Here is a 14,130-nt window from a genome sequence, read left to right as displayed (position 1 = left end):
GATTACAACTGTACTACCAACTCTGGACTGGAGTGTGGACCTCAGTTATCTTTCAATCACCCACGTGGCTATATGCTTCTAAAAACCAAGGAGGAGATGGGAGAGCCGGGACTTTCAGCGCGTCAAGCGCCACAAATAAAACCAAGTTCTATTTTAGCGCCTGGCTACGCAGATGCTCATTGACGCACGCAAGCAGTGTGAGTGCAAAGATTGAATAACATATATGTGTACATTTTATTGAGCGAGCGGTATGGTCAGCATGTTAGAAAGAGAATATTCTGCAGTTTCTATTACACATACCTTTGTCAAATAACTCATAATTCAAGAGGTCCAGCTCTATTTCCAAATTTCACTTTTTCAAAGAATATCCATGCTGTCCATGCATTCAGCACCACTCGCACGGAAGCATTGATCTGGCTTCTAAGCAAAAACTAGTAACATAATAAACTTAAAATATGCTATTTATTTATGCAATTCATATTTTAGTTGTTTATGCACTGGTGCTTTTGTTCAGGAATACAGTAAATCATTTCACCTGTGCACCTGGCTGGTTGTATTTTTATTAAAGTCCAGCTGTAACCGGACTTTATGAATTACTATAACTCTATTACTATAACTCTATTACTATAACTCTATTACTATAACTATATTACTATAACTCTATTACTAATCGAATCTGCAAATAAAGCTGATCAAATTGATTACACTGTAATGCTTTTATTGTACGGGAAACTAAAATAGGCTATAGGCCTACGTTTTTTCTAGGACTTTGTAGACTTACACAAAACATATCCATGACTCTATCTAAACAAATAACTATTGTTATTTTTTTTATATATATATATTTTTATAAACAGTGCATTTGAAAAGTATTCAGACCCCTTGACTTAAAAAAATATACAATCTTCAATCTACACACAATACCCCATAATCACAAAGCGAAAACAGGTTTTTCATTTTTGGGGGCAAATGTATAAAAAAACTAAACAGAAATACCTTATTTAAATATGTATTCAGACCCTTTGCTAAGAGAATCGAAATTAAGCTCCGATTCATCCTGTTTCCATTGATCATCCTTGAGATGTTTCTATAACTTGATTGGAGTCCAACTGCGATAAATTCAATTGATTGGACATGATTTGGAAAGGCACACACCTGTGTATATAAGGTCCCACAATTGACAGTGTATGTAAGAGCAAAAACCAACCCATGAGGTCGAAGGAATTGTCCGTACAGCTCCGAGACAGGATTGTGTCGAGGCACAGATCTGGGGAAGGATACCAAAATATTTTTGCAGCATTAAAGGTCCGCAAGAACACAGTGGCCTCCATCATTCTTCAATGGAAGAAGTTTGGAACCACCAAGACTCTTCCTTGAGCTGGCCGCCTGGTCAAACTGAACAATCGGGAAGTGCCTTGGTCAGGGAGGTGACCAAGAACCCGATGGTCACTCTGACAAAGCTCCAGAGTTCCTCTGTGGAGATGGGAGAACATTCCAGAAGGACAACCATCTCTGCAGCACTCCACCAATCAGACCTTTATGGTAGAGTGGCCAGAAGGAAGCTACTCCTCAGTAAAAGGCACATGACAGCCCGCTTGGAGTTTGCCAAAAGGCACCTACAGACTTCAGACTATGAGAAAAAATATTCTCTGGTCTGATGAAACCAAGATTGAACTCTTTGGCCTGAATTTCATGTGTCACTTCTGGAGGAAACCTGACACCATCCCTATGGTGAAGCATGGTGGTGGCAGCATCATGCTGTGGGGATGTTTTACAGCAGCAGGGACTGGGAATCTAGTTAGGATCGAGGGAAAGATGAATGGAAAAGGCAAAGTACAGAGAGATCCCTGAAGAAAACCTGATCCAGAGCACTCAGGACCTCAGACTGGGGTGAAGGTTCACCTTCCAACAGGACAACGCCCCTAAGCACACAGCCAAGACAATGCAGGAGTGGCATTGGGACAAGTGTCTGAATGTCCTTGAGTGGCCCAGCCAGAACCCGATCAAACATCTCTGGAGAGACCTGAAAATAACTGTGCAGTGACGCTCCCCATCCAACCTGACAGAGTTTGAGAGGATCTGCAGAGAAGAATGGGAGAAACTCCCCAAATACAGATGTGCCAAGCTTGTAGCGTCATTCCCATGAAGACTCGAGGCTGTAATCGCTACCAAAGTATTGAGTAAAGGGTCTGTATACTTATGTAAATGTGATATTTCAGCTTTTTATTTTTTATACATTTGCAAAAAAATCTAAAAACCTGCTTTTGCTTTGTCATTATGGGGTATTGTTGGTTGATTGATTTGAGGGAACAAAATGTGGAAAAAGTCAAGGGGTCTGAATACTTTCCAAATGCACTATATTTACACAAATATAAGGTTTGCTGCATCTTGCAGATTTATATGCATCTGATGCATATGCTAAAGAGGAAGACCGACAACGTTCTCTAGTGGGTATTTATAGGCTGAAAGGTCAGGCGGTTCTAGGTTTAAGTGGTGTGGGGGCTGAGCTTTGGAAGAGTGGTTGGGGTTAACTCCTTCCTGGTTGGCCCCGTCCAGGGGTGATGTTGTACGGGGCCACAGTGTCTCCTGACCCATGTCTCAGTCCCCAGTAGTTATGCTGCAATAGGTTGTATGTGCCAGGGGGCTAGGGTCAGCTTGTTGGACTAGTAACCGAAAGGTTGCAAGTTCGAATCTCTGAGCTGACAAGGTACAAATCTGTCGTTCTGCCCCTGAACAGGCAGTTAACCCACTGTTCCTAGGCCGTCATTGAAAATAAGAATTTGTTCTTAACTGACTTGCCTGGTAAAATTTAAAAATATATATATATTTTTTAATCTGGTGTACTGTGATCTAATGCATTCTCCCACTACTCCCCCTCTATCGCTCTTCTTTTCTTTCTGTGTCGGGACCTGCGGTCCGTATTGACCCCATTCCGGGTCCGGATCTGGACCGCCTGTTGAGCATGGCTGCTCTATAGCCATCATGGTTACTAATCTGACCATGCTGGTCATCAATGAACGTTTTAACATTTTGAAAAAACGATATGGCCTTAATGGTCACATGTACTCTTAAATCTCAACCGGTACAGCCAGAAGAGGACAGGCCACCCTTCTGTGCCTGGTTCCTCTCTAGGTTTCTTTCTAGGTTCCTGCGTTTCAGGGGTGTGTCTTAGCCACTGTGTTTCTGCCTCTGCATTGCTTGCTCTTTGGGGTTTAAGCTGCCGCTTTCAAGGAGCTGCTGCGTTCAAGGAGTGGGACTCTAACCTGGAAGCTTATAAGAAACCCCGCTATTCTCTCCGACGAACCATCAAACAGGCCAAGCATCAATACAGGACTAAGATCGAATTGTACTACACCGGCTCCAACGCTCGTCGGATGTGGGAGGGCATGCAAACTATTACAGACTACAAAGGGAGGCACAGCCGAGAGCTGCACAGTGACATGAGCCTACCAGACGAGCTAAATAACATCTATGCTCGCCTTGAGTTAAGTAACACTGAAACATGCATGAGAGCATCAGCTGTTCCAGACGACTGTGTGAACACGCTCTCTGCAGTCGATGTGAGTAAGACCTTTAAACAGGTCAACATTCACAAGGCCGCAGGGCCAGACGGATTATCAGGACGTGTACTCCGAGCATGCGCTGACCAACTGCCAAGTGTCACTGACATTTTCAACCTCTCCCTGTCCGAGTCTGTAATACCAACATGTTTCAAGCAGACCACCATAGTCCCTATGCCCAAGAACACTAAGGCAACCTGCCTAAATGACTACCGACCTGTAGCACTCACGTCTGTATCTATGAAATGCTTTGAAAGGCTGGTCATGGCTCACATCAACACCATTATCCCAGAAACCCTAGACCCACTTCAATTTGCATACCACACCAACATATCCACAGATGATACTATCTCTATTGCACTCCACACTGCCCTTTCCCACCTGGACAAAAGGAAGACCAATGTGAGAATGCTATTCATTGACTACAGCTCAGCATTCAACACCATAATGCCCTCAAAGCTCATCACTAAGCTAAGGACCCAGGGACTAAACACCTCCCTCTGCAACTGGATCCTGGACTTCCTGATGGGCCGCCCCCAGGTGGTAAGGGTAGGTAACAACACATCCACCACACTGATCCTCAACACGGGGGCCCTCAGGGGTGCGTGCTCAGTCCGATCCTGTACTCCCTGTACGATACACAGCTGTACATTTCAATGAAACATGGTGAAGACTCAAAATTGCCCTCCCTGGAAGCCTGCGTTTCAGACATAAGGAAGTGGATGGCGGCAAATGTTTTACTTTTAAACTCGGACAAACAGAGATGCTAGTTCTTGGTCCCAAGAAACAAAGAGATCTTCTGTTGAATCTGACAATTAATCTTGATGGTTGTACAGTCATCACAAATACAACTGTAAAGGACCTTGGCGTTTCTCTGAACCCTGATCTCTCTTTTGACGAACATATCAAAATTGTTTCAAGGACAGCTTTTTTCCATCTACGTAACATTGCAAAAATCAGAAACCTTCTGTCCAAAAATTATGCAGAAAAATGAATTTCTGCTTTTGTCACTTCTAGATTAGACTACAGCAATGCTCTGCTCTCCGGCTACCCGGATAAAGCACTAAATAAACTTCAGTTTGTGCTAAACACGGCTGCTAAAATCTTGACTAGAGGCAAAAAATGTGATCATATTAGGGTTTTACTGCGAACCTACAAAGCATTACATGGGCTTGCTCCCATCTATCTTTCCTATTTGGTCCTGCCGTACATACCTACACGTACGCTATGGTCACAAGACGCAGGCCTCCTTATTGTCCCTAGAATTTCTAAGCAACAGCTGGAGGCAGGGCTTTCTCCTATAGAGCTAAGTTTTTATGTAATGGTCTGCCTATCCATGTGAGAGACGAAGACTCGGTCTCGACCTTTAAGTCTTTATTGAAGACTCATCTCTTCAGTAGGTCCTATGACTGAGTGTAGTCTGGCCCAGGGGTGTGAAGGTGAACGGAGTCACTGGCTTACTGGTGCTCTTCATTGCCATCCCTAGGAGGGGTGCGTCACTTGAGTGGGTTGAGTCTCTGACGTGATCTTCCTGTCTGGGTTGGCACCATTTGGGTTCATGCCGTGGCGGAGATCTTTGTGAGCTACTCGGCCTTGTCTCAGGGTAGTAAGTTGGTGGTTGAAGATTCCTGTAGTGGTGTGGGGGCTATGCTTTGGCCCTGTCCGGGGGTATAGTAGGACGGGGCCACAGTGTCTCCAGACCCCTCCTGTCTCAGCCTCCAGAAATTATGCGTCCGGGGGCTAGTGTCAGTCTGTTATATCTGGAGTATTTCTCCTGTCTTATCCGGTATTCTGTGTGAATTTAAGTATGGTCCCTCTGATTCTCTTTTTCGCTTTCTCTCTTTCTCTTCTCTCGGAGGACCTGAGCCCTAGGACCATGCCTCAGGACTACCTGGCCTGATGACTCCTTGCTGTCCCCAGTCCACCTGGTCGTGCTGCTAGTCCAGTTTCAACTGGTCTGCCTGCAGCTATGGAACCCTGACCTATTCCCCAGACGTGCTACCTTGTTCCGGACCTGATGTTTTCAACTCTCTCTACTGCACCTGCTGTCTCTAACTCTGAATGATCGGCTATGAAAAGCCAACTGATATTTACTCCTGAGGTGCTGACCTGTTGCACCCTCTACAACCACTGTGATTATTATTATTTGACCTTGACCAGCATTGCTTGCTGTTTAAGGTTTTAGGCTGAGTTTCTATATAGCACTTTGTGACATTGGCTGATGTAAAAAGGGCTTTAAAAACACATTGATTGATTGACTCATGACTGCACGGCCAGGCATGACTCCAACACCATCATTAAGATTGCTGATGACACAAAAGGGGTAGGCCTGATCACCAACACATGGGCGGCAGGTAGCCTAGTGGTTAGAGCGTTGGACTAGTAACCGAAAGGTTGGAAGATCGAATCCCCGAGATGATGTAAAAATCTGTCATTCTGCCCCCTGAACAAGGCAGATAACCCATTGTTCCTAGGCTGTCATTGAAAATAAGAATTTATTCTTAACTGACTTGCCTAGTTAAATATAAAGTACAATTTAAAAAAATAGGGAGGACCGTGTGGTGCCAGGACAACAACCTCTCAATCAACATGATCAAGACAATAAGGAGATGATTGTGGACTACAGGGAAAGGAGGACTGAGCACGCCTCCATTCTCATGGACAGGGCTGTAGTGGAGCAGGTTGAGAGCTTCAAGTTCCTTGGTGTCCACATTACCAACAAACTAACATGGTCCAAGCACACCAAGACAGTCATGAAGAGGGCACGACAAAACCTATTCCACCTCAGGAGACTGAAAAGATTTTGCATGGATCCTCAAAAGGTTTAACAGCTGCACCATCGAGAGCATCCCTGCCTGGTATGGCAACTGCTCGGCCTCAAGGCACTACTGGGGATAGTGCGTACGGCCCAGTACATCACCGGGGCCAAGATTATTGCAACCCAGGACCTCTATACCAGGCGGTGTCAAAGGAAGGACCTAAAAATTGTCAAAGACTCCAGCCACCCTAGTCATAGACTCTTCTCTCTGCTTCCGCACGGCAAGCGGTACTGGAGCGCCAAGTCTAGGTCCAAGAGGCTTCTAAACAGCTTCTACCCTCAAGCCATAAAACTCCTGAACAGCTAATCAAATGGCTACCCGACTATTTGCATTGCCCCCCCTCTTCTACGCCGCTGCTACTATCTGTTATTATATATGCATAGTCACTTTAATAAGTATACCTACATGTACATATTACCTCAATTACCTCAACATCGGTATGCCCTGCATATAGCTCCGCTATTGTTATTTACTGTTGCTCTTTAATTATTTGTTACTCTTATCGCTTAGCTTAAAAAAAAAAATCCTAAAATTGCATTGTTGGTAAGTAAGCATTTCAATGTAAGGTCTACCTGTTATATTCGGAGCGTGTGACAAATGAGATTGGATTTGATTTGATTTTGAGGCTGGTGCGGATGCAAAAAGGTCTTTATAAAATACATTTCATGCATGTATGGTGTACAGAAAGTATACATCTGCACAAAAGTGTATTATAACTTGTCTGCACTCTATAGAGCCCTCACCCTCGTTTATCGTAGACATCTGGTCTCCCATCTGCGCCGGACAGACGGTCTGACTCTGGGCTGTTGATCCTCCGGTACCGCAGAGCACAGACCTGAGCACCAGTCATTTCTGGGGGAGCTCCACCCACAGTGGCCTCAGGACACACCCCTCTAGCAGGCTCCTCCTCCGCAGCCAATTGTCCCTGGGGGAATGAGGGTTTCTAGGGTTACCACTGTTAGAAAGCACTGTCAAGAGTTAGACCTATTCTGTTGACTAATTTCAATAAGAATTCTAGGTATATAGCAGCTTGAATTGTACTGTAAATGCGTTACTATTTGCTTTACCATGTTTGAGCACTGTAAATTCATGGTAAACACAGTACCTATCTACAACCAGGTATATCTATATCCTCTGAATGTAATAGATGGTAATTGAAAACCAACAAGAAAGTAAACTAGCCCTTTTAATTTATTTCTAACTTTGAGTATATTTAAAGAATGTAAGGCCATGTTTTACAGTGCTGCCATCACCAAAGTGAGACACACAGAGGATGTATTAGATGGTGCCCTCCTGTACCTTGCTGATGCTGATCCTGAGTTGGTTGCGGTTGAAGTCAGTGTCGTTCCATGCCTCGCCTTCCGCCTGGGGTCGTGTCCCCTCGCAAGGCCTGCTAGGTACTGCAGGTGGAGCATTCTCCTGGTCACTCAGGTGCTCATCTTGTAGAACGTCATCTGTGTTCTCCCTCGGCAGCTCCCCAGGAATCAGAGTCACGTTCACGACCCTGGGAAAGCACAGAACATACACTGACATTTTTACTATTTGTTTATTGATTGCCTTTATTTAACCAGGTAAGTTATTGACATTCTCTTTTACAAAACAACCAGGTGATTAAATAGATTTGTGTTGTCGAAAATATCCTGTACCACTTCAAATGCAAACAGTGTGCTACAAATTCTCATAGTTGCATTCTAATCCTGAATGAATTATCACAACAAGGCATTGGACTATTTGTTCCTGATTTTTTAATGTAAATTAGGCTACAGGTAATGGGAATTGTACAATCTCTTGGCTAGCTGGATGTTTTAATATTTAATATTAATGTGTCCAAAATGTTCTTAAGTGTGATCCCATTTGACTTCCTTTCTGCTTTTTAATCTGGTAGATAAGTAGTGGATACTGTTCAAATCAAATCAAATCAAATTGTATTAGTCACATGTGCCGAATACAACAGTGAACCTTACAGTGAAATGCTTACTTACGAGCCCCAAACCAACAATACAGTTATAAAGAATGTAAAATACAAATAAGAAGAAGAAATAAAAGGTAACAAGTAACTAAAGAGCAGCAGTAAAATAACAATAGCGAGACTATATACAGGGGGGGTACTGGTACAGAGTCAATGTGCGGGGGCACAGGTTAGTTGAGGTAATTGAGGTAAAATGTACATGTACGTAGAGTTATTAAAGTGAATATGCATAGATGACAACAGAGAGTATCAGCGGTGCAAAAAGGGGAGGGGGGGGGCAATGCATATAGTCTGGGTAGCCATTTGATTAGATGTTCAGGAGTCTTATGGCTTGGGGGTAGAAGCTGTTTAGAAGCCTCTTGGACTTAGACTTGGCGCTCTAGTACTGCTTGACATGCGGTAGCAGAGAGAACAGTCTATGACTTGGGTGGCTGGAGTCTTTGACCATTTTTAGGGCCTTCCTCTGACACCACCTGGTATTGAGGTCTTGGATGGCAGGCAGCTTTGCCCCAGTGATGTACTGGTCCGTATGCACTACCCTCTGTAGTGCCTTGCGGTCGGAGGCTGAGCAGTTGCCATTCCAGGCAGGGATGCAACCAGTTAGGATGCTCTCGACGGTGCAGTTGTAGAACCTTTTGAGGATCTGAGGACACATGCCAAATCTTTTTAATTTCCTGAGGGGGAATAGGTTTAGTTGTGCCCTCTTCATGACTGTCTTGGTGTGCTTGGACCATGTTAGTTTGTTGGTGATGTGAACAACAAGGAATTTGAAGATCTCAACCTGCTCCACTCGGTCCTCTTATTCCTGTAGTCCACAATCATCTCTTTTGTCTTGATGACGTTGAGGGAGAGGTTGTTGTCCTGGCACCACACGGCCAGGTCTCTGACCTCCTTCCTATTGGCTGTCTCATCGTTGTCGGTGATCAGGCCTAACACTGTTGTGAAGTCCAGGATCCAGATGCAGAGGGAGGTGTTTAGTCCCAGGGTCCTTAGCTTAGTGATGAGCTTTGAGGGTACCATGGTGTTGAACGCTGAACTGTAGTCAATGAATAGCATTCTCACAAAGGTGTTGCTTTTGTCCAGGTGGGAAAGGGAAGTGTGGAGTGCAATAGAGATTGCATCATCTGTGGATCTGTTTGGGCGGTATGCAAATTGGAGCGGGTCTAGGGTTTCTGGGATAATGGTGTTGATGTGAGCAATGACCAACCTTTCAAAGCACTTCATAGCTACAGACGTGAGTGCTACGGGTCAGTAGTCATTTAGGCAGGTTGCCTTAGTGTTCTTGGGCACAGGGACTATGGAGGGCTGCTTAAAACCTGTTGGTATTACAGACTCGGACAGGGAGAGGTTGAAAATGTTAGTGAAGACACTTGCCAGTTGGTCAGCGCATGCTCGCAGTACACATTCTGGTAATCTATCTGGCCTTGCGGCTTTGTGAATGTTGACCTGTTTAAAGGTCTTACTCATATAGGCTGCGGAGTGCATGATCACACAGACTTGCTGAACAGCTGGTGCTCTCAAGCATGTTTCAGTGTTATTTGCCTCGAAGCGAGCATATCAGTAGTTTAGCTCGTCTGGTAGGTTTGTGTAACTGGGCAGCTCTCGGCTGAGCTTCCCTTGTAGTCTGTAATTGTTTGCAAGCCCTGCCACATCTGACAAGCGTCAGGTGTAGTACGATTTGATCTTAGTCCTGCATTGACACTTTTCCTGTTTGATGGTTCGTCGGAGGGCATAGCGGGATTTCTTATAAGCTTCCGGGTTAGAGTCCCGATCCTTGATAGCGGCAGCTCTAGCCATTAGTTCAGTGTGGATGTTGCCTGTAATCCATGGCTTCTGGTTGGGGTGTGTACGTATGGTCACAGTGGGGACGACGTCATCAATACACTTACTGATGAAGCCAATGACTGATGTGGTGTACTCCTCAATGCCATCGGAGGAATCGCAGAACATATTCCAATCTGTGCTAGCAAAACAGTCCTGTAGCTTAGCATCTGCTTCATCTGACCACTATTCAGGAACCAGGAGGATAGAATTATGGTCAGATTTGCCAAATGGAGGGCGAGGGAGAGCTTTGTATGCGTCTCTGTGTGTGGAGTAAAGGTGGCCTAGAGGTTTTTTCCCTCTGGTTGTACATTTAACATGCTGATAGAAATTTGGTAAGACAGATTTAAGTTTCCCTGCATTAAAGTCCGCGGCCACTAGGAGTGCCGCCTCTGGGTGAATGTTTTCCTATTTGCTTATGGCGGAATACAGCTCATTGAGTGTGGTCTTAGTTCGAGCTTCAGTCTGTGGTGGTATGTAGACAGCTAAGAAAAATACAGATGAAAACTCTCTAGGTAGATAGTGTGGTCTACAGCTTATCATGAGATACTCTACCACAGACAAGCAAAGCTTCGAGACTTCGTTAGATATCATGCACCAGCTGTTATTTACAAAAATACATAGTCCGCCGCCCCTTGTCTTACCAGATGCCACTGTTCTATCCTGCTGATACAGCGAATAACCAGCCAGCTGTATGTTGATAATGTCGTCACTCACGACTCTGGGAAGCATAAGATTTTACAGTTTTGAATGTCCCATTGGTAGTTTAATCTTCCGCATAGGTCATCGATTTTATTTTCCAAAGACTGCACGTTTGCTAGCAGAATGGAAGGCAGTGGGGGTTTATTCTATCGCATACAAATTCTCGAAAGGCAGCCTGCCCTCCGGCCCCTTTTTCTCTGCCTTCTGATGGGCATCTGGGCCTGTTCCTGGGAAAGCAGTATGTCATTCACGTCGTGCTCATCGGGCTCGTTAAAGGAAAAAAAGGATTCTGCCAGTTCGTGGTGAGTAATCACAGTTCTGATGTCCAGAATATCTTTTCGGTCATAAGAGACGGTAGTAGCAACATTATGTAAAAAATAAGTAAAGAAATAAGTTACAAACAACGTAAAGAAACTAACAAAAAAAACACAATCAGTTAGAGACACGTAAAATGTCAGCCTTCTTCATCTTTATTTTGATACTGTCATGGCCGTCATAAGAATTGGACCAAAGTGTAGCGTGGTGGGCGTACATTTTCCTTTTATTTTAGTAAATGTCGCAAACAAACGAAAAACAACCGTGAAGCTTACAGGGTTAAGTGCCACTAACAAAGATAACTACCCACACTGAAAGGAGGAAAAAAGGGCTACCTAAGTATGATTCCCAATCAGAGACAACGATAGACAGCTGTCCCTGATTGAGAACCATATCCGGCCAAAACATAGAAATAAAGAAACATAGAAAACAAAACATAGAATGCCCACCCCACATCACGCCCTGACCTAACCAAATAGAGAAATAAAACGGCTCTCTAAGGTCAGGGCGTGACAGATGCGTTTGTAATAAACCTAAATAGCTCATTTTGATTTCCTTACCCGACCACAGCGGGGGTCTGTCGTGTGTTCTGTTGAGGGGGCGTTGAGGTGCAGGTGGACAGAGGCACTCCATCCGTCCCTCCCTTTTCCCAATCAAAAGACTCGTTCTCTGTGATGATGCGTTCCTTCATACTGTTCTCAAAGACAGACATCAGCAACTGCAAAGAGGATCACAGAGAAATGTAAAAAGTAAGGTATAAAAGTGGAATTCAATCAAACCTACAATGCTATAAAATAATAGGCTTTACTTTAAGTACTAAAAGTTATTTACTTTTGTTTAGTTTCGACGTACTGTAGTTTTATTACTGACACTTAAGAGAGCGGGTATGGTATGGGAGTTAGTCTCACATTGCCACACTTCCAGGTCTTGTTCACTCTGCTATTGAAGTGAACGCAAGGAAAACAAGGTTCAGTGGGGATTAACAAGGTGAATCCACGTGCAGGGAGTGAACAGTACGTATTCATGTCTAAGAATTAACCAATTATATCACGCCACACCCGGCCATGATTACAGACACCTTTGTGTGTCCTTTGACACTATATAAACTAGTGACCTGCAGTGTTTGTCATTATACCCTGATGAAGACAGCTTGTCTGTCGAAACGTTGGATATTAGGTTATTCAATTATTGCATCTGAGCTCCTAGAGTGTGTGGCTATCCTTTTCTTTTTCAAGTGAACAGTACGTACCTGGTAATCTGGTTTGGTAAAGTAGTCCAGGCCTAAAACATGATCCAGGAACACATGAAACTCAGAAGGCATGTGTTTGAGCAGCATTCTGTGGTCGTAGCGCTCCTTAATCTGACCAACTTGCTCCTGGTGGCACACAAGAGATACAGTAGAAACCATTAGAAATCAGTTGAGCCCAGCAAGACACCAGTAGACACCTGTAACCATTCTCTACTGCAGGGTTTCTTAATCCTGTTCCTGGGGACCCAAAGAAGGGATTTTTAGTTTTTGCCCTAACACTACACACGATTCCACTAATCAAAGGTTTGATGATGAACTGTTGAGTCTAACCAGGTGTGTAGTGCTCGGCCAAACATAACAATGTGCAACCCTTTGGGCCCACTGCACCAGGATACAGAAATATTGGAAATAACTGAAACTGCAGTAGACAGTAGCTCACCTTATCTTTTATTTTTCGCCATGGTAGCTGACCGACTGCAAATTCTACCAACATGTAAAATAGCGACCATAGATCGTCATGGCGACCCATTTCCTGAGAAGTTAAAGAATGAATGAATCAATTAATTATTTTCATGACTTATTAGAATTCCTGAAGTACATCTGCAACAGTTATTTTGGATTTCCCGACAAACTGATGATACACAAAACCCTCAGGTCTAAATTAATTTGTAGTGCATTGCATTTTTCGAACCCAAAAAGACACTTACTTTGTTTTTATGAGCATTTACTGAAGCATAACGAACAGTGCCCCGAAATCCCGCTACAGTTCTGGGCTGGAAAAATAAAATTAGGTAAATTCTCTTTTCAGCACGAAACCTAAAAGAATTTCACACTGACAACTAGAAAGAAAAATAAAGTATTTAAATTAAAAAACTCAAAAGAGACAAGGAAGGATATGGAAAATATCTCAGGCAGGGAGAGATAATAAAAACTGAAATGGGATCAAGCACCTTACTGATGAGACGGATCACAAGCATGCGCTTCGAACAGAAAAGGCCAAAAAGGAACAGCAAAACTGCAAAACATAAAATCACACAGGTGAAAAAAGGACAGCATCACATTGCAGCAAAACAACTGTAAACGCTTTATTAACATCAACCCTTTGTGAACATAATATATGAAACAATGTTGCAGTAATTTACAGTAACAAACTATGCACTAATGCATTTACAAAGCATAAGGCATCATTTAAATGTATCATTTTCCTGTGATATCTTCCTAATATTTGTAGTTTCTTATAGTCATTGGAATCTGTGATATAATAACTGGAATCTGCATCACCATTTTGGCTCAAGAGTGGAGGATGACAGGTTTGACCTTGATAATAACACCCATTCCATTCGGCAGGTAGTCCTATGAATATTACCTTAGAAACTGCATGTTAGAATTTACAACAGTGTGTGTGTGTGTGTATGTATACTGTATGTGTGTGTGTGTGTGTGTGTGTGTGTGTGTGTGTGTGTGTGTGTGTGTGTGTGTGTGTGTGTGTGTGTGTGTGTGTGTGTGTGGTCTAGTTGCTGTTCTAAATCTGCAGTACAGACCCGCCCTTCTAATCGATGAATGGAGGCTGAGTCAGCAAAAAGAAAAGCAGAAGGAATCTCCACTGTGGCCCATCAGCCTATATCAGCCTAGCCAACTACATCAACCTATATCAGCCTAGCCAACTTCATCAACCTATATCAGCCTAGCCAACTT

General features: G+C 43.7%; 1 protein-coding gene across 3 annotated transcripts in view; it reads right to left on the bottom strand.

Moving 5' to 3' along the window:
- LOC112255925 (tau-tubulin kinase 1-like) overlaps nt 1–14,130 on the bottom strand; it is a 38,503-nt gene that overhangs the window by 16,704 nt on the left and 7,669 nt on the right. For all 3 annotated transcript variants that reach the window (XM_042324850.1, XM_024428776.2, XM_042324853.1), the window contains exons 7-12: nt 13,143–13,208; nt 12,875–12,967; nt 12,436–12,561; nt 11,747–11,904; nt 7,679–7,883; nt 7,123–7,304 (exon numbers count right to left, since the gene is read on the bottom strand). In XM_042324850.1, coding sequence (XP_042180784.1) covers nt 7,123–7,304; nt 7,679–7,883; nt 11,747–11,904; nt 12,436–12,561; nt 12,875–12,967; nt 13,143–13,208 — 830 coding nt within the window. The remainder of the gene's footprint in view (nt 1–7,122; nt 7,305–7,678; nt 7,884–11,746; nt 11,905–12,435; nt 12,562–12,874; nt 12,968–13,142; nt 13,209–14,130) is intronic.

This window comes from Oncorhynchus tshawytscha, linkage group LG01 (genome assembly GCF_018296145.1).
Source record: "Oncorhynchus tshawytscha isolate Ot180627B linkage group LG01, Otsh_v2.0, whole genome shotgun sequence".
Classification (NCBI taxonomy): Eukaryota; Metazoa; Chordata; class Actinopteri; order Salmoniformes; family Salmonidae; genus Oncorhynchus; species Oncorhynchus tshawytscha.
This window is presented reverse-complemented; position numbering and strand designations above follow the sequence as displayed.